This window comes from Artibeus jamaicensis, unplaced genomic scaffold (assembly GCF_021234435.1).
Source record: "Artibeus jamaicensis isolate MK-2021 breed Jamaican fruit bat unplaced genomic scaffold, CSHL_Jam_final contig_384, whole genome shotgun sequence".
Taxonomy (NCBI): Eukaryota; Metazoa; Chordata; class Mammalia; order Chiroptera; family Phyllostomidae; genus Artibeus; species Artibeus jamaicensis.
Window position 1 is genome coordinate 15,402,395 of NW_026521810.1, and position 16,865 is coordinate 15,419,259.

Here is a 16,865-nt window from a genome sequence, read left to right on the forward strand (position 1 = left end):
CACTTGTACACCACAGTGCTCAGTGTAAATGATAATGACTGCTTATGTGAATCATCACTACAATTTCATTGGTGATAGTGATGAGGAATCTCAGGGGGCACAGCTGGAGGTAGGGAGGTGGATTACTTTATCTCTTGCTTACTCTTTGACTCTAGGACTCTTTGGGGTTCCTTCTAAAGCTCTTACAGAAGAGTAATGATGGGAAGGTTTGTGCAAAGCGGGAGAAGGCACACTTGACCTATAACTTCAGTCGTCCAGGAGCCCCAGGGAAGAGGCGCTCCTTCACTTAGTGCTAGTCAAAGGCTGTATCTATGATAGCTTGTTTTACCAAAAGATTCATATTCCAAGAAATTCAGTGTCAATAAGATATCTTTCGGTCTTTCTTGTATTTACCCTCCCTGGACACAAGCTTGAGTTCAGACCCCTAATGATGATGGACGGATTAAGGATAGTAATCCTTTCAAGGCGATGAGGAGTGCTATGCTTTTCATATGCCAGACGAAGAAAATGAGGTGCAGCTTGGCCAAGGGCCACGTGAAGTTCTCTACTGCTCTTTGCACCCTACATCTCTCCTTTCGCCACCTCATCTCTGGTGTTTCACTCCCTTCCCTGCCGGCATCCACCGCCGCCCCACTTGAACTATGAGTGTCAGCCCTGAAAAAACTACATTTCCCACAGTGCCACGCGGTGACCAGCCTGGCGTAGGGTTTTACCTAAGCTGCCGTTGTAATTAATATTGGTTCAAACCCACATTTCCGGTGGAGAGCCAAGTTATTGTCCCCTTTTGTGTTAAGACGCCTTTTTTCTTCTTCACCTGCGATTCCCGGTGTTCGGCTGAAGAGGCCTCAGCGGGTGGAAATTCATTCAGGCGACTGCTTTGGCCACCAGCTTCCTCCACAGGCCTTGGCCTCTGACAGGTCCCCGGGGGCCTGGGAGTGTCATTGGTGGATGACCGCAGTCCTTGCCGTCGCCGCTGCTACCGCAGCCATGGCCTCCGGTAGCAGTGGCCTCACCGCCGCCCGCCTCCTGTCGCGCTCCTTCCTCTGTGAGTCCGGCCAGGACGCTCTGCTCCAGACTCCGCGGCTCCTGGCCTCACCGGGGCGGGACCTCGGCGGGGGCCGGGAGCTGCGAGAGTCCGGCCCCAAATCAGGGACCTTCTGGGGTCCGGGGAACTTGGCTGGACGTGTGGGGCGGAGGCGTGACTTAGGCTGCTGGCAGTTGGGGCAGTAGGGTGGCTGAGCCAGGTTTCAGAATTGAGAGCCAGGCAGACTTGGTGGCTTGCTCTTGCCATGTCAGCAGTGGTGAGTGGCGGGATGGGGACCATTACCAGACTGGCCTACGTAGGAGTCAGACGTGAGGTGGTCCAGGATGAGCTCAACTGGGAGGGTGGGCGTCTGGAGTTAGAGGTATGGGAGGTAGATACGTCGTAGTTCTTATCTTCCATATTACCTATTACTAATTGGGGGGTAATCTTGTGTAAGATTGTCACATGTGTAGAAGGGTTGTACATTTCCAGCTATCTTTAATGTACGTTGTAGGGCTTGCAAAGAGAAGTAGGTTCTGTAACTAGAGTCAGCATAGCCTAGAAGACTTCTAGAAGCTTAGGGTTGGCCGGGACCTTAACCAGCTTGTTTGCAATGCCCACGCCAGGCGGTGTGAACCCTCAGTTCCTGAAAACTTAATACCCAAGGTTTCTAGTCACTGAATAACGCTGACTGTTGAAAATTCTTGCCATGTTCAAAGCCTCTGTTTTTAGGTAGGTTGTGTAGGAAGAGACTTTGGAATCAGACTGACATCAGGGTTTGAAGTCTGGCCAGTTCCTTACAGTCTGTGTAATAGTCCTGGGTGCTTCTATTTCTCAGTTTCTGTTTCAGATCCCATGAAAATAATACCATATTTTAATGAATTCGAAGCATCATCATTTTTAAGACACACCATTGTTTTGTCTACCATTAACAGTGGGAAATGATTGCTAATTAAAATTGTGACACACCATTGGTTGTCAAGTGCATCCTGACTTAAGACATGTTAAAAGTGAAAAAATGTGCATTCTAGTAATGATGATATAATAAAATGATTTGCGTTCATTGTGCTGAACGAATGAAACAATTTATATAAAGCACCTGAGATGACATAGACACTAACATTAGTTCTCTTCCTTCTGCGTTGCTCTTCTGCTAAAACTGGATATTTGATGAGACAATTCATATCTCAAGAAGGTTATAGTCTAGAAGTGTCTAGCAATGGATGTGTGCTCAATAACTACACTTAATTATCAGTTTACTTGAAGACAAGGTCTGGCATACTCTTGGTAAGGAGGAAAAAGTTGGATTTCTATGGCAAAGTTTTCTGGAGATTCTTATTATATAATTTAAAGGACCTTTGAAGGTGTTGTGGGCAGAAGGAAGAAAGGCATTAGTGACACCCATGTGTTTCTCGTGGGGTCTTTGCTTCTTTGAGTTTCTGAAAAAATCTTAGCTTGCTGTCTTAGTTGGAGGAGAGTCTAGAGAAGGAAGGAAGAATGTCTGAGAGGTCAGGGTCCTTAATCCACTCTTAGTAATGAGTAGTCCTTCCACAGAACTGAAAGTTCTTTTTTCTTAGACTCAGGATCATGAGGTCTTAAGAGATTATCTACTTGAACTTTCTGTTGCTAGAGCAGTCTTCAGTTATCCTGGTCATGTGATCAACCCGTTTTTTAAGGGTCTGAGAGGTCTCTGAGAAAACTAAATTTCTCCTGTGTTAGAGCAGTTACAGACTACAGTTTTTGATGTATGAAAAGCCCCAAATCCTCTAGGTCTTTCTCATGCCACATTTCTAAGCCCATTTTTCCTCCCACTTGAAAAACAGCATCCACAACAATACCACCTTGCAAACTTTTTATAAAGGTATTTACAAATTAGGCTCTGAAGTTACTAATAAAGCCAGAAATGCCAGTGGGTGGGGTGGGTTATTCCTTCCATTCTCTTAAGATTTATTTGATGGTACATTTTGTGTTGTAGGTCATAAATGTTGCAATACTGATTTGAGTTAGGGAATAAATCCCAAACACTTGTATATCCCTTACAGAACTCTGTTGGAGGCAGCCTGGAATGTTTAGAAATTTCTGAGTGAAAAAACCCAGTTTTATAGCTTTTGGAAAATGGGAAATAATCCAGTTAAAGTGGGAGAGAAAGTAAAATGAAAAAGAAGCTTTTCAGGAGAAAGCTTGTTTTTATAGGCACCTTTAAAGTTAAGTTTTTCAAGAAGCATAAAGCAATCAGTGTCATTTTAAACATAAGTCCAGGAGCTCCTGTAAGTTGGGCCTTCTAGAAGAAATCGGGACAGTGAACCTTACAGTTCCATACCTTTGTTTGGCAAGTGAGGAAATAAACCCAGTAAGCTTCCTAGCCAGTGTCAGAATAGGTACTTGAGTGCAGGTCGTCCGACTCCACAGTGTCCTTCCTAATACATGCTGTGTGATGCTATACACCTCCTTTTTTTGAAGCTCTGATGTTTTTTTTTTTTTTTTTGGCAGTCCCAGTGGTTTCTCGAGAAGGTGACTGATTACCCTGCTCAAAGGTTCCACCTGCCTTTTCCATGGGTTTGCCAAATTGTGTGGGCCTGTTTTGGAATTGGGAAAACATTCGGAGGTGTGGTTGGGAAAAGGGGGCCCTCAACAGTGATGTTTCTGATACTAGTATTTATTGACATTACATCTAAGAACCAGGTCTTAATATTTCAGAACTACAAGATGGCCTTGGTCTAAATGCATCAATGTAGGGAGGAAAAAGTGAGTTGATTTTCTCACATCAAAGTTGTTCCTCCATAGAAGCATAATTGGGGATGTTCAAAATAATTTCTGAGTATAGGGAACAAGTTCATCTCGCCAAAGGACAGGCATTTTGTTGCTACAGACTCACTTTTTAAAAAAACATAACATTTCTAAAATTAGGATATATCTTACAGTAAACTGGCAGCATTTTTCTTTCTTCCTAGTACTTAATAGTTCTTCTTAAAATCAGTGTTTTAGATTTGATGAGATAAGGTCCTTACAGCCAAGCCTGATTTGTAAGCAAATGTTGAACTAAGAAGAAGTGGATTGTCGGGTTGGTTTGGGAGTAAGTGGCTGCTGAGCTACGCCGCTATGTTTTCAGGTTCAATAGGTAGGGGACATAATAGGCAATATATTATGTATATTATTATATATATATTATTAAGTATACATTTGTATGTTAATATTACTTGTGTATAATATTAATATGTACAATGTATTAATGTATGCATAGTACATTAATAGAAGTACATTTGTTAGATTCATGAGTACATGAATGAATAAATGAGTGATAAGGATGCAGTTTGAGAGGGGAGTTTGAGGAGCAGTGTGTTCAGGGACAGAGTCTCAGAATGTTGGTCAGGAACATGCTATTGGGTTTGAGTTGTATTCAGGCTATTTGGCCGTAGCTTCATTAATCCTTTATAGACGATGTTGCTCTCTAGGTGGAAGAGGACTCAGCATGTGGCTGACTGATACAAATGTATCACTCTTGCTGCAAATACATCTTTCTTAGATTTCTCAGTCCCTTTTCTTCATCGCCTGTGTTACATTTAGCACCTTTCATTCTTAGCTTCGGGCCTGAGTTCATCTTGTTCTGCCCTGAATTCCTAGTACCAGGCAGTTCACTTAGAGCAATGAACACCTCAGAGCAGTCTGGTCTTCTCATTCTGCATCAGTAATAATAATGATAATAAGTAGCTAATAGTGAAATAGCACTTGTTCTAGCCTAGGCATTATTTTATATGCTCCATATATTACAAACTCATTTAATTCTCAAATTGCCCATGAGGTACATAGTATTATCCCTATTTTTACAGTGCAACTGCCCCTTTCAAAATGTTTTGTATGTTGAAAATTTACATGTACTTGTGCCTGTACATATTATATATAGGCATGGATTAGTATATTTATACATAAACATATATAGGGTATACATGAAGACATACATTAAAACATTCTGGTTGGACTTATTTTAAAATGTGAATTATATGTGCTATCTTCTAGGAGGGGATTTACCTTTGTGCTTACATAGGATGTGAACCCAATATTGGGAGCGTATACCAGGCATTTTCCTACCCAATTTATAGGTATCATCTCATATCAACATCACAGTAACCTTGTGGGCAGCCGTTACAACATTTACAGATAGGAAGACTGAGGCTAAGGGAGATCAAAAGACCTTCCCCCAGGTCACATGGCTGGTGAACAGCTGAGCTTACACTTAGGCCCAGGCGTGTCTGATTCCCGGGACTGTGTTCTCAGGTACTCCTGGGACTCAGTCCCAAGGTTAGGGTGGCCAGTGTCTAAGAACCTGAAGAGAATGCTACTCTGCCACACACCCTTAGGTGGCCCAAGGTGTGGCTGGCAGCTGCGGCCTTCACCAGTGGGAGATTTTGCCTGGTGCCCCGCCACAGGCTGCTGTGATGCTTAGTTTAAAATACTCATTTTCTTAATATTAGTAAAGGCAGGTGCCTCCTCATATTTGGTTTACCATTTTTTCCGTCATCAGTTGTCGCTCCTGTTTATAGCCTGTCACTGCCATAACTGTGCCTGTGGTATGTTTTGCTCCAAGCTCTTTCTATTCTCCAATAGTGAAATAGTCCACTTGTATTACATTACTGCTTCTGGATTTCATTTGTTTAAAAAAAAAGTTGGCATGGAATTTGTACTGGATCCAGCTAGTAGCGTTTAGGACTGGACGTGCAATCTGCAGATTGTAGGAAGACCTGGGATCTTCGCATGCACGAAAATAGATATATCCCTTCCTTTCCTGATGAGTGGGAGTGCGAGCCTGACATTTCCCAAATCACACAAAAAGAGGTGGAACTTGGGACATTTTGCTTGATATAAGTGTGTCTCTTACAGACCTTGTCGCTGGTTCTGAAACTCACTCGTTTTCTGTGTACCTGCTCTGCAAGGCACTGTGCCATGGCCTGCGGGTGGCACCATGGCACACAACACGTGGTCTTTATACTCAGGGATTTACAGTGAGAACTTCTGAAAATACTCGGGTGATACGTGAAATAATCTAGAAATAACTTTAAGTTTACTTAGAAGTAATGCAGTAAAGAAGGTAACAAAATATTTGTACCCGCCCTGGCTGGTGTAGCTCAGTGGATTGAGCACGGGCCTGTGAACCAAAAGATCGCAGTTTGATTCCCCATCAGGGCACATGCCTGGGTTGCAGGCCAGTTCCCAGCAGGGGCCAGTTCCCAGCAGGGGATGCACCAGAAGCAACCATACATTGATATTTCTCTCCTTCTCGCCTTCCCTTCCCTTCTAAAGATAAATAAAATAAAATAAAAAGAATTAAAAAACTAAAAAAAAAAATTTGTACCCAACATACAGTGTGTGGCATTAAGTATTATATACCACAAGGAAATGTTTGCAGGTTCCATTCTTCTAGTCCCAGGTCCCCTCACACCCCTTGTATTTACAAGTCGTGAGTGTCATGTGTAGATTAAGGATTCCTCCCTGTGCAGTGTCTATTTAAATGAAGTATATTAATTAATACAAGTAAAATTCTCAGCAAATTGAATGCATTGACTCTCTAGTTGAAAGGTGGGAGCTGTTTGCAATATGGTTTGGCCACTAATCTATGCCCTGTGTTCTGGATTTAACTTCGGGCAATAGCTTTACTCTAGTTATTTCCTGGTTTTGTCATAGAGGTCAGGTTTGTGTTTAAAACCAAACTATGGTTGAACCTCTTTAAGGATTTGACAGACAGTTGATTTCTACAGTATACCTCTGAATTCTTCAGCAGAAGTAGAATAAGTTTTTTCCATAGCTTAAGATACTGATTAATAATTTGGGTTGAAAAGAAATCAAGTAGGGATTGATTTTCAAAGAAAATGCAAAGAGCCAGTCTGACACATTTAATGTTTATAGCACCTAGTAGTCTGCACTCTGTGCCAGCCCAAGCTAAAGAGGGGGGTGGAGGCGGGAGGGAAGGTGAAGAGGTGCGAAGGTGGCCATGAGGAGAGACCGCGCTCATGGGAGGCCTCCAGCCTGTGATTCGGGGCCTTGGATTGCATCAAGTGGGGAAGGGTGGCATAGGTGACTTAAAATTCGATGAGTTTTATTTGGAATGCAAGCATGTTTTGCATTGTTTTAATCCGAATACAAACAAATTGTAAAAGAGAAAGAATTTTCTTAATTCTGTATTTAAGTGGTAAGACTTATCACTGACTTAGTATTACCTTAAATACACCCACCAGTTGTTGCATGTGTCATGGTGGCGTGGAGCGATGGGAGCCTGAGAGATGGTCCTAGCTGGAGGACATGTCACTTGAAGCTGTAAGAGAAGGTGAAAAGTATTATGAGGGGTTATAATGCATAGCTGGCCTCCAGGTCCTCTTCAAGCCCTGGCAGCTGGGAGAGTGTGCTTGGTGTAAAGGACCAGGGCAGGTTCCTCCTCTGGTGTGGGGTGAGTGTCAGGGATTAAAAGAGCATTGTGGTGCTTACAGAATACCATCATGGCTAGCTGGGGGCGCTGCAGGGTTTTTCTCTGGGGTTCAGAGGCCATTTTGATTGCCAGCATTTCTTTCAGTTGACTTACAGGTTCTAGAGCAGTATTGCAAAAAAGGAGGGATGTGATGGTCAGTGATTCCTTATCTAGGACCTGTGACTGGTTTCTCTCTGTAGTGCGGGTACAGGTGTGTGTTTGGATGGTACGGGGCCAAGCTTGGTTGCGTGGGCCAGGAGCAGGGCAGAGGTGGAGGGAGTTTTTAGTTCCTGAGAGATTACCCATGGCCAGGAACGCAAACCATTTTTTAGGAGTTGGGAAGTCAGGCATCAGGTTTTGGGAGTGAATTGCTGGTAGCCCAGGGCTCAATTTGGAGGTAGCCCCAATGAGGGATCCATTCCTTAACCCTACTTTCTTTATCCCTCTTTCCCCTCACAGTAGAATGAAATCTACTTTCCTGTCTGAAAACTCCCCATAGATAGACTATTAATTGGATATTCCAAGAAAGGGGGATGGGGCTGGTGGAGCAGATTCTACGGGGAATAGCAGCTGGGGAGAAAAGGGTATAGCTCTTCCATAAGTACTGTTGTGGGTATCCAGCTGGTAAACTGGCAGCTAAGGACAAGAATAGGCCTTGAGTGACAGCACTGGATAGGGTGGGCTCTTAGGTCACAGATTCTTGTTGGAGTGTCCACTGGCCCTGGAGTGTTCAGATGCTTAGCTGTGCCCAGTATGCCAGGACTTGACCCTCAGTGCTCCTTTATGGCCCTTTGTTCAGAACAGTATAGTTGAAAAATGCAGTCGTTTGTCATCCAGCAGTTCTTGTGTACATAGAAGACTCCTCTCCTGATAAGTCTCCTTGATGAGGGTGAGATTTGGGCCTCTCTTCTGCAGGTAGAGGGGACTACAACCTTCAAAGTTATTAGAAGCTGTGCTCAGTGTGTGAGTTGGAGATGACTCAAGGGGTGCTCAAAGGGCCAGATGCAGATCGTTTACAAAACCTAAGGCCCAAGGACTTATGAGCCTGAGGCAGCGATTCAAGGTGAAAACTGTGGAGTAGAACATGGACAAACGTGAGAAGATGTTCTTTTCCGGGGGTAGCTTTTCTGGGCTACCTCAGTTGTAAGTAGACAGTCTAGCACTTTGAAGGGACCAGGCGTGGGCTGCAGAGACAGCGGTTCGGGGCTCTAAACAAAGGTAGTTAGAAGTAGCCCACGGTTTTAATTCATCTGGTCTCTATTTTCTACTGGTTCTTAAATATGGGGAGCTGGCTTTAGTAACTATTTAGATTTCTCAGTTTATGTTGAGATAGGTTGATGAAAATAACTTTTCTTTTTTTGAATGTTTCTCCCATGTCTGCTTTTTCAATTTATTTTATTTTCCCTATTTTTTTATGTATAAAGTCTTAAGTCTTATATCAGAAGCGATCAAATTAATTTTGGATTACTTTAGATAAATTATATTCTATGACTTAACCTTGGTTATATTTTAGATAAATTTTATTTTGAAACTTAACATTTAGTGTTAATACTTAATGTCAACAGTTAATGTTCGTATTATTGTTGGGGAATGATTTGTGGAGTTCTTACTAGTTCTGATGACCTTTTTCTCTTTCACTTGTTTATAAAGAGGTTGGGCCCCCTGGGGAAAGCATGTGGCTGTTCAGGAAACATTAGTGGGAGGAGAGATACCTGGTTTTCAGTCCTCGGATTTAGTTTGAGCTGTTTGTCTTTCAGTCCCAGCTTTCCTTTTGAGGAATGAAGATTATAAACTTGGGCTTTTCTCTGTCAGCTCAGAAAAAGCTTTAAGATTGTTGTTCTCAGTAAAGGGGATTCTGGAAAATAGAAGTGTTTTTTTTTTTTGTCTCTCAAATCTATCTAGGTGGTCAACGTGTCTCATTTAAAAAGAGACATTTATAGTTGCCATGATTACAACTATAATCCTGCTTTAGAAGGTTTTTAAAATTTTTTGTCATCAAGTTCAATGGATGGGCCAGAAGTTTGGAAAAATTATAATGTGTCATATTGCTTTACTTTTCAGTGCAAAAGAATGGAATTCGGCATTGTTCCTATACAGCTTCCCGGAAACACCTCTATGTTGATAAAAATACAAAGGTTATTTGCCAGGGTTTCACTGGTAAGCAGGTATGTGTTTCATGATTTTTAAAAATGATGTATACTAGAGATGTAAAAAATGTTTTAATGATTTTCTATTTTTTTAATCTAACAAAAATTATAATACATGATGGTGGCAGAAAAGTAATCCAGTATCGCAGTGGAGTTGTGTCTTAGCAGCAGGTCAGTTACCATATTCAGCTCGTAAAATGAAAATGGTGCTTAAACTTACCTTGAAAATTCCTCCTGAGGATTTCATTATTTTGTAAACCCACATATTCTTCTTCAGCAGGTGTAACACCACTGGTTTTCCTCCAGCATCAGAACAGATCACGATTTTCTTAATTAAGCACTAGGTAAAGCACATGGCGAGTGTTTAGGCCTTATACAAAAAACAAACAAACAAACAAACAAACAAAAATACACAGTTGAACACCGATCTGCCTTCAGGGTGGGGAAATGCTCAAGCCCCGAGAGGCTCCTGGGATCTGAGATAGGCCAGTTAGCACCACATTGACCTTTCCCATCTATTTTCTTTACCTTTTCTTGTGTGTGTGTGTGTGTGTGTGTGTGTTTATGTTACTGCAGACCAGCAAGTATATACACTTTGAATAGCACTGCTTGAAAGGGAGGGCTGTTTTTCTTTCCAAAATTCAGTCACTGACCTTAGACAAGTCAGTTTCCTAGTTTGAAAAGTGAAGAAGTTGAATTAGGAAATTTTGGAGTCCCTCTAAAGGCCTATGTCTTGTGTCTTTAGTAGAATTTAAGTAGTTGGATCAGCATAGATCCATAAAATTTTCGGTAAGTACTTGTCGAGAGCCTACTATACATAATGTGTTGATTTAGGCCATCTCGCAGTGAGCAAAGTAGACAGAAATCACTGCCTTCATGGAATTTACATTTTAGTTGCCAAGGAGAGAAGCATATCAACAAAATCAGTAAAGAAGTTACGTGATACGTTAGAAGGTAGAAATGCTATGTGGAAAATAAAGCAGAGAAAGGAGGGCTTTGTGTACGTCTGTGGAGTCCTGGTGCTGGTTGGGGTGGGGAAGGGAGGACTTTATCTCCTGTGGTCAGGGGAAGCCCGATCTCTGAGTCAAGATCTAAATGAGACGTGGGAGTGAACCGCATGGATACTTAGGAGCAGTGTGTTATTGGTGGGGAGGGAGGAGGGCATGGTACTCTGAGGGGAGGTCAAGGCCACTGTGACTGGCGTGAAATGGGAGAGCAGTAAATGAGGTCAGGCAGGTAAGGGTTCAGAGATGGGGAGGCTGGTTGGCTACTGACTTGCAGGCCAGTCTAAGGAGTTTGGCTTTTACTGTGAGGGAGATGGAAAAACCACTGGAAGGTTTGAGTAGAGCAGTGACACGATCTTCCTTATGTTTTAACAGAACACCGGCTTCTCTGTTGAGAATAGATTGAGAGGGAGCAAGGGCAATATTCTTGTCAAGAGTTGATGGTGACTTAGGCCAAGGCAGAAGCCATAGAAAGGGGGAGATGTCAGTTTTATTTAGAAGGCAGGGCAGTATGATTTACTGATGTATCTGATGTGAGATGTAAGTAAGGGAAAGAGAAAAATCAAGGAGGACTTCAGTGATTTTGGTCTGCACACCTGTTGTGAGTGGAGTTGTTACTAATTCACATGTGTAGCCTGTCGAGGGGAGTGATCAGGAACTCAGTAGTGGGCACTTTAAGATGCCTACTAGTTCCCCAGTGGGGATACCGCACAGGCGGTGGACATGTGAGTATGGGATCGAAGACAAAGGTCTGGGTTAGCTGTGTGTGTGTGGGGGGATCTCCATAGGGATATTTATTGCCATGATAAGGGATGAGATCACGAGGGCACACATTTAGATGAAAAAGATATCTGAGGGGAGAGAGAAAGAGAAGGGAGGTGGAGCCCCAGAGGCCTAGTGAATGAGAGTCATTCAGTCCCTGGAGACATTTTCGGTTGTTACAGCTGGAGGGGGAAAGCGTGTGGTGCGGGCGGGCATCTACTGAGAAGCCAGAGGTGCTGCTAAACATTGTCCAAAGCAGAGGACAACCTCCCACAACAGAGTGAGTGTGTCTAAAACATCAGTAGTGCCGAGGTGGAGAAGCGAGAGGGATGTGTAGGACGTTTGCACAGCTTAAGAGGCTCACTTAAGGTTAGTGATCATTAATTTAAAGTGAGATCAGTTAGGACAGTTTTTTTTTTTTCTTTAGCTACTGTTTGGCTGCAAATGTGCTATCTTAGAGTAGGTAGCTGGATTTAATTAAGGTTGTGACTTTGCCAGATGTATAAGTTGAAGTGAGAGAGAGCCAAGATTGCTGTGTGATTGTAATGATTGACCGTGGATTTTAAGTTCAGTAAAAAGGAATGTGAGACATCAGGAGCTGAACAACAGTGAAAAAGCGGCGTTAAGTCTGTACGAGGGTATGTCCGATCCTCAGCCACAGCTGTTTCGGCTTTGCAGAGGCCTGTTTGGCTCCATGGTTTAAAGCTTCGTTCAGTAAGTGATGAGAATGCTGGCTCTATGTTACTGGTATACTCTGAGAAGTAGTTCACTTGTTTGTTTTCCTTGTCCAACTTGCTGAAGATTGCCTAGCCTGTCTTTTCTCTTGAGTCTTATGCTTTTTCCCCTCAGGGCACCTTTCACAGCCAGCAGGCTTTGGAATATGGCACCAGACTCGTTGGAGGAACCACTCCAGGGAAAGGAGGCCAGAAGCACCTGGGCTTACCAGTCTTTAATACTGTAAAGGAGGTACGTAATGTCCCTGTCTGTGGCAGGAGAAGAAAAGCAGGGGACAGTCAGCATACTTTGGATAAAGATCTTAATTGTGTCCCTTTTGAGAGAGTCATTTGCCATTTTAAAATCCAGTAACCTAGAGAGATTTAATTCACAGTAAAAAGCGGTGGGGTCACTTTAGTGACCTACGCTGAGGATGTTTGCTCCGTGGCCTGTGTCACTTTTGTTTATAGGCATACATACGCTCTTCAGGGAAGAGGAGCTGTGGCTTGGCTCTTCTCTGGCTTGTCACCCTTTCTCCCCTGCCTTCTTCCCAGACGTTAGTAGTGTACATGTCAGCATTCACCACCTAACTGGGCACTGGTCTGGGTGCTTCATGTACATTGCCTCGTCTGGGCCTCACCACAGCCCTCTGAGGCTGGTGCTGTTATCACCTCCATTTTAAAGACAAGGGTCTCACTGGTGCAGAGAGGTTCAGGGTCCGACTGATAAGTGGCGGGCTTAGCAGGGCCCAGAGTGAGTAGTGTGTTCCTGTGTGAAAAAGCCGAGCTGCTGAGTCAGCTGGACAAATCACAGCTGACTTTTCCCCAAATTGTTGATTTCTTAATATTTTAAAAATGATGTTTAAACTTAATTTTAATTCTTTGTTGTAAAATGTGTATAAAATACAAATTCAGATGATATGAAGGTATGCAAAGTTAAATTTTATAGTGTTTTCCACATCTCATTTTTGCCTTTGTAGAGAGCTAATTTAAGCCCTGTGGGATTTCTTTCTGTACTTAATGTGAATGTATACAAAAACTATTTTAAAGGAAATAGTAGTACAAATTCTTGACTATTTAATTAAAAATATCTAGGAAGTAAACAGTACTTTGGAGTGATGTACTAATGATAAAAAGCATATATACTGCTGTCCCCTTTCTTTTAGGGCATGTTTTAAAGTATTACATTTTAAATTTTTTAATTATTTTATTTTATTTTTTAAAAGATTTTATTTATTTTTAGAGAGAAGGAAGGTAAGGAGAAAGAGAAGGAGAGAAACATCAATGCATGGTTGCTTCCCACATACCCGCTACTAGGGACCTGGCCCACAACCCAGGCATGTGCTCTGACTGGGAATGGAACTAGTGACCTTTTGGTTTGTAGGACTGCACTGAATCCAGTGAGTCATACCAGTCAGGGCAGTTTTGCATTTTTTGTAAAGTATAGAGTTATAGATGATCTCTTTTCAGAATGCTAAATTCAAATTGAAGTTAATTTATACTTTGAATCCTAAGATGTAAAAAAACATAAATATTCAAATTTTGATTTTTTATTTTTCTTTAAATTTGAAAATAGGGTGTGCTATATGGTGTGTGCTTTAAGTGTTTTATTTTATAGAGTTAAAAAAGTTAAAAATCATATGGTCTATAAAGGAAACATTTAAAGTCTTTTTGCTTTATTTTGTTTTTCCTCCCCTTAAATTATATAATGGCTGCTTTTATGATCACCAAATAGAGAGAGGAGCTGCTTTCATAGTTCCTCTAGGTAGATTGACTTTGTCATTAGCTTTTTCTGCTTTCTTTTAAACAGTGTTTTTGTTACTAACAGTTCATTTATGATTCAACATGATACAAACAGATATGCTATTTGGAATATTCTGTAAATTCTTTGATTGATACTGTTTATTTCTCACATTTTCAGTTCTTACAATGAGCTTTCTGAATGAGTAGGATGGATATCTGTTATTCATTATTACAGTCCAGCTTCTGACAATCTTTGTAGCCTGAAGAGGTAGAGAACTGTAGGATGTATTTTCATAAAGTACCTACATGCCTATGATCTGACTTTTGGTTCCAACCTACTTTTTATTTCTTAATGTGCCCCTTTCGTTTTTACCACCTGGAACAGAGTTTTTTAAAAGAAACTATTTTTAGCCTTGGCTGGTGTGGCTCAGTGGGTTGAACACAGGCCCATGGACCAAAGCGTTGCTGGTTCCATTCCCAGTCAGGTCACCTGCTTGGGTTCCAGGCCAGGCCCCCAGTAGGGGGCACGTGAGAGGCAACCACACAGTGATGTTTCTTTTTCCCTGTTACTCCTGCCTTTCTTCTTTCTAAAAATAAGTAAATAAAATGTTAAAAAAATTAGTTTTAACCCCTGGCATCATTAGTGGGTGGTCTGTCAGCATCCTTTGACCTCGTTCTTCTCATCATCAGGGTGCCTCTTTATTAGGGATGCAGTAGAGAAAGCTTCTCAGTTTCTGGGAATGTGGGGAATCACTGTGTTTTACTTCTGCCCCCTTCTGGTTGTACCTGTCTGTTATGTACCTTTGTATTTGTATTAACCATTGTGAAGTCCCACTGCACAGCCTTCGAAAAGTTTTTGGTTTATAGCATGATTAAGTTACATTTGAAGACTTGCAGGGAGGTAGCCTGCTGTAACTGAAAAGAATAGACATTTGAAATCAGTAGACATAGGTTTGAATCTTGGCTCTGCCACTTCCTAGGTGTGCAAGCTCATGCAAATTACTTAATATCTCTTGGCCTCAGAGTCAAGGCATGCAGGGTTGTGGGGAAGGCTTAACTGAGACCCGTGTAGAGCCTCCTGCAGAATAGGTGCTGCTCTTTTGGAGAGTCAGAGATCACTGATAATCTTCAGAGCTTCTGTCACAGCAGAAGAGACATGGCCACATATGGAAGTGGAAAGAAGGCTCCATCTGTATTGATACACATGTAGAGGATGTACAGACCAACCACAGGCTTGTGTCCAGAGAGAAAAAGGGCGGTCAGACTGATGGTCTTTAAGTGTTTTGCATTATGAGGGGTGATGTAGTGTATACCCTAATGCTTATTTCACCCATTCTTATTCTGTGGCCACTTATGCTTTTTAGTTCATTTTAGAGTAAAAATTGTCAGCTAAAAACATTTCATTTTTGCTGTCTCTTATATTTATCAAGTATAATATATTTTTAAACACAGGTTTGAGAGTGTAGTCCCAAGGCTCAGGGACTCAATAGTCCTTTTTCTCCTGAGGAGGTATAGCATCTTTGGGAGTGAATAGGTGATACATTGTTTTGTAAACTAAAAAAGTAAACAAGACCACAGGAATGAAGGGACACCAATGCAAATCAGGCTGTGCTTTCAGGTTCACTGATACACTGTTGCCTGAGGGATGTCATAGAACCTGTGAATTCAATGGCATTCCAAGGGCATGGAGAGGAGGCCATGAAGACATCCCAGGTTTCCTGGTGGTATCATGGGGTTGGATTCATTTTTCAGTGTTTATGATTTAACCAGTAATAAATGCTTCATGGTTAATATTTCAGGCCAAAGAACAGACAGGAGCAACAGCTTCTGTCATTTATGTCCCTCCTCCTTTTGCTGCTGCTGCCATTAATGAAGCTGTGGAGGCGGAAGTGCCCTTGGTCGTGTGCATAACGGAAGGTATCCCACAGCAGGACATGGTACGGGTCAAGCACAAACTGCTGCGCCAGGGAAAGACAAGGCTGATTGGGCCAAACTGCCCTGGAGTCATCAATGTGAGTGAAAAAACATGTATCCACAAGGCTGGCCTTTGCCTCTCATGAGGCTGATTACCTTTGGGTCAGTCCAGTGTACTTGTGTGTATGTCCTATGAGTGAGAAGTTTTTTTCACTTTTCTGAAACTATGATTTACTTTCCTTCAGCCTGGAGAGTGTAAAATTGGTATCATGCCTGGCCACATTCACAAAAAAGGAAGAATTGGTGAGTATGTTTTCAAAGGTTAAAAAAAATTCTTTGCCCTAACCTCAGAACTTAAAAACAGATTTTTGTGAATGTAAGTCAAATTCATTTCAATTGCCAAGGAAGTTTTGTAGTGAATCAGTTTGATAGCCTAAAGCAAATGAATTTGAGAAGCCATAATGATTCTGTAGAGTCTGTGGAAATATTTTGGGGGCAGAGATTCTTTTCCTGCTCAGATGCCATGGATTCTTCCGTGTGTTTGCATATATCGATAGTTAATTTCATTTTATTGCTAAGTAATTGTCAGGTCGGAGTCGCTCAAGAAACCAGACGGATGCAGCAAGTTAAGCAGGAGGGTTTATTACCAGGGAATAAGAGGGAAAGAGGAGCCAAGCTAGGGAGGTTGGGACTTGGGGAGGGAAAGAGGAGCCAAGCTAGGGAGGTTGGGACTTGGGGAGGGAAAGTGGAGCAAGTATAGCCAGCCTAGGGAGTTTAAGACTTGCTTGGTTGTTTTTAGGGCAGGGTTTTTAAGCACAAAAAGCCACGAAGGGTAACTGGTTGAGGTGTCAGAGTCTGATTGGCTAGAGCTGGCTGCTGGGTGCCATTTCTGCTGATCATTGTTCTTGATATATCTTGTCAAGCTCAAGTTAAAGCTGCATTTTTTTTATGCTGAATAGGAGGACCCCAGTCTCTGCCAGGCATCTGTCTGTCCTCGGTAGGGTCGGCAGGCAGTTTCCCAGGCTCTGGTTTCCTACTGGACAGTTTTCCACCTGGTGATTTTCCTTTCCTCCTAGGCCTGCCTAGGTCTGTCAGTGATATTCT

General features: G+C 42.3%; 1 protein-coding gene across 1 annotated transcript in view; it reads left to right on the forward strand.

The window, feature by feature from the left end:
- The first annotated feature begins 922 nt into the window (after positions 1-922).
- SUCLG1 (succinate-CoA ligase GDP/ADP-forming subunit alpha) overlaps positions 923-16,865 on the forward strand; it is a 34,950-nt gene continuing 19,007 nt past the window's right edge. The window contains exons 1-5 of the mRNA XM_037159698.2: positions 923-1,045; positions 9,540-9,643; positions 12,241-12,357; positions 15,647-15,859; positions 16,007-16,064. Coding sequence (XP_037015593.1) covers positions 949-1,045; positions 9,540-9,643; positions 12,241-12,357; positions 15,647-15,859; positions 16,007-16,064 — 589 coding nt within the window. The 5' untranslated portion in view covers positions 923-948. The remainder of the gene's footprint in view (positions 1,046-9,539; positions 9,644-12,240; positions 12,358-15,646; positions 15,860-16,006; positions 16,065-16,865) is intronic.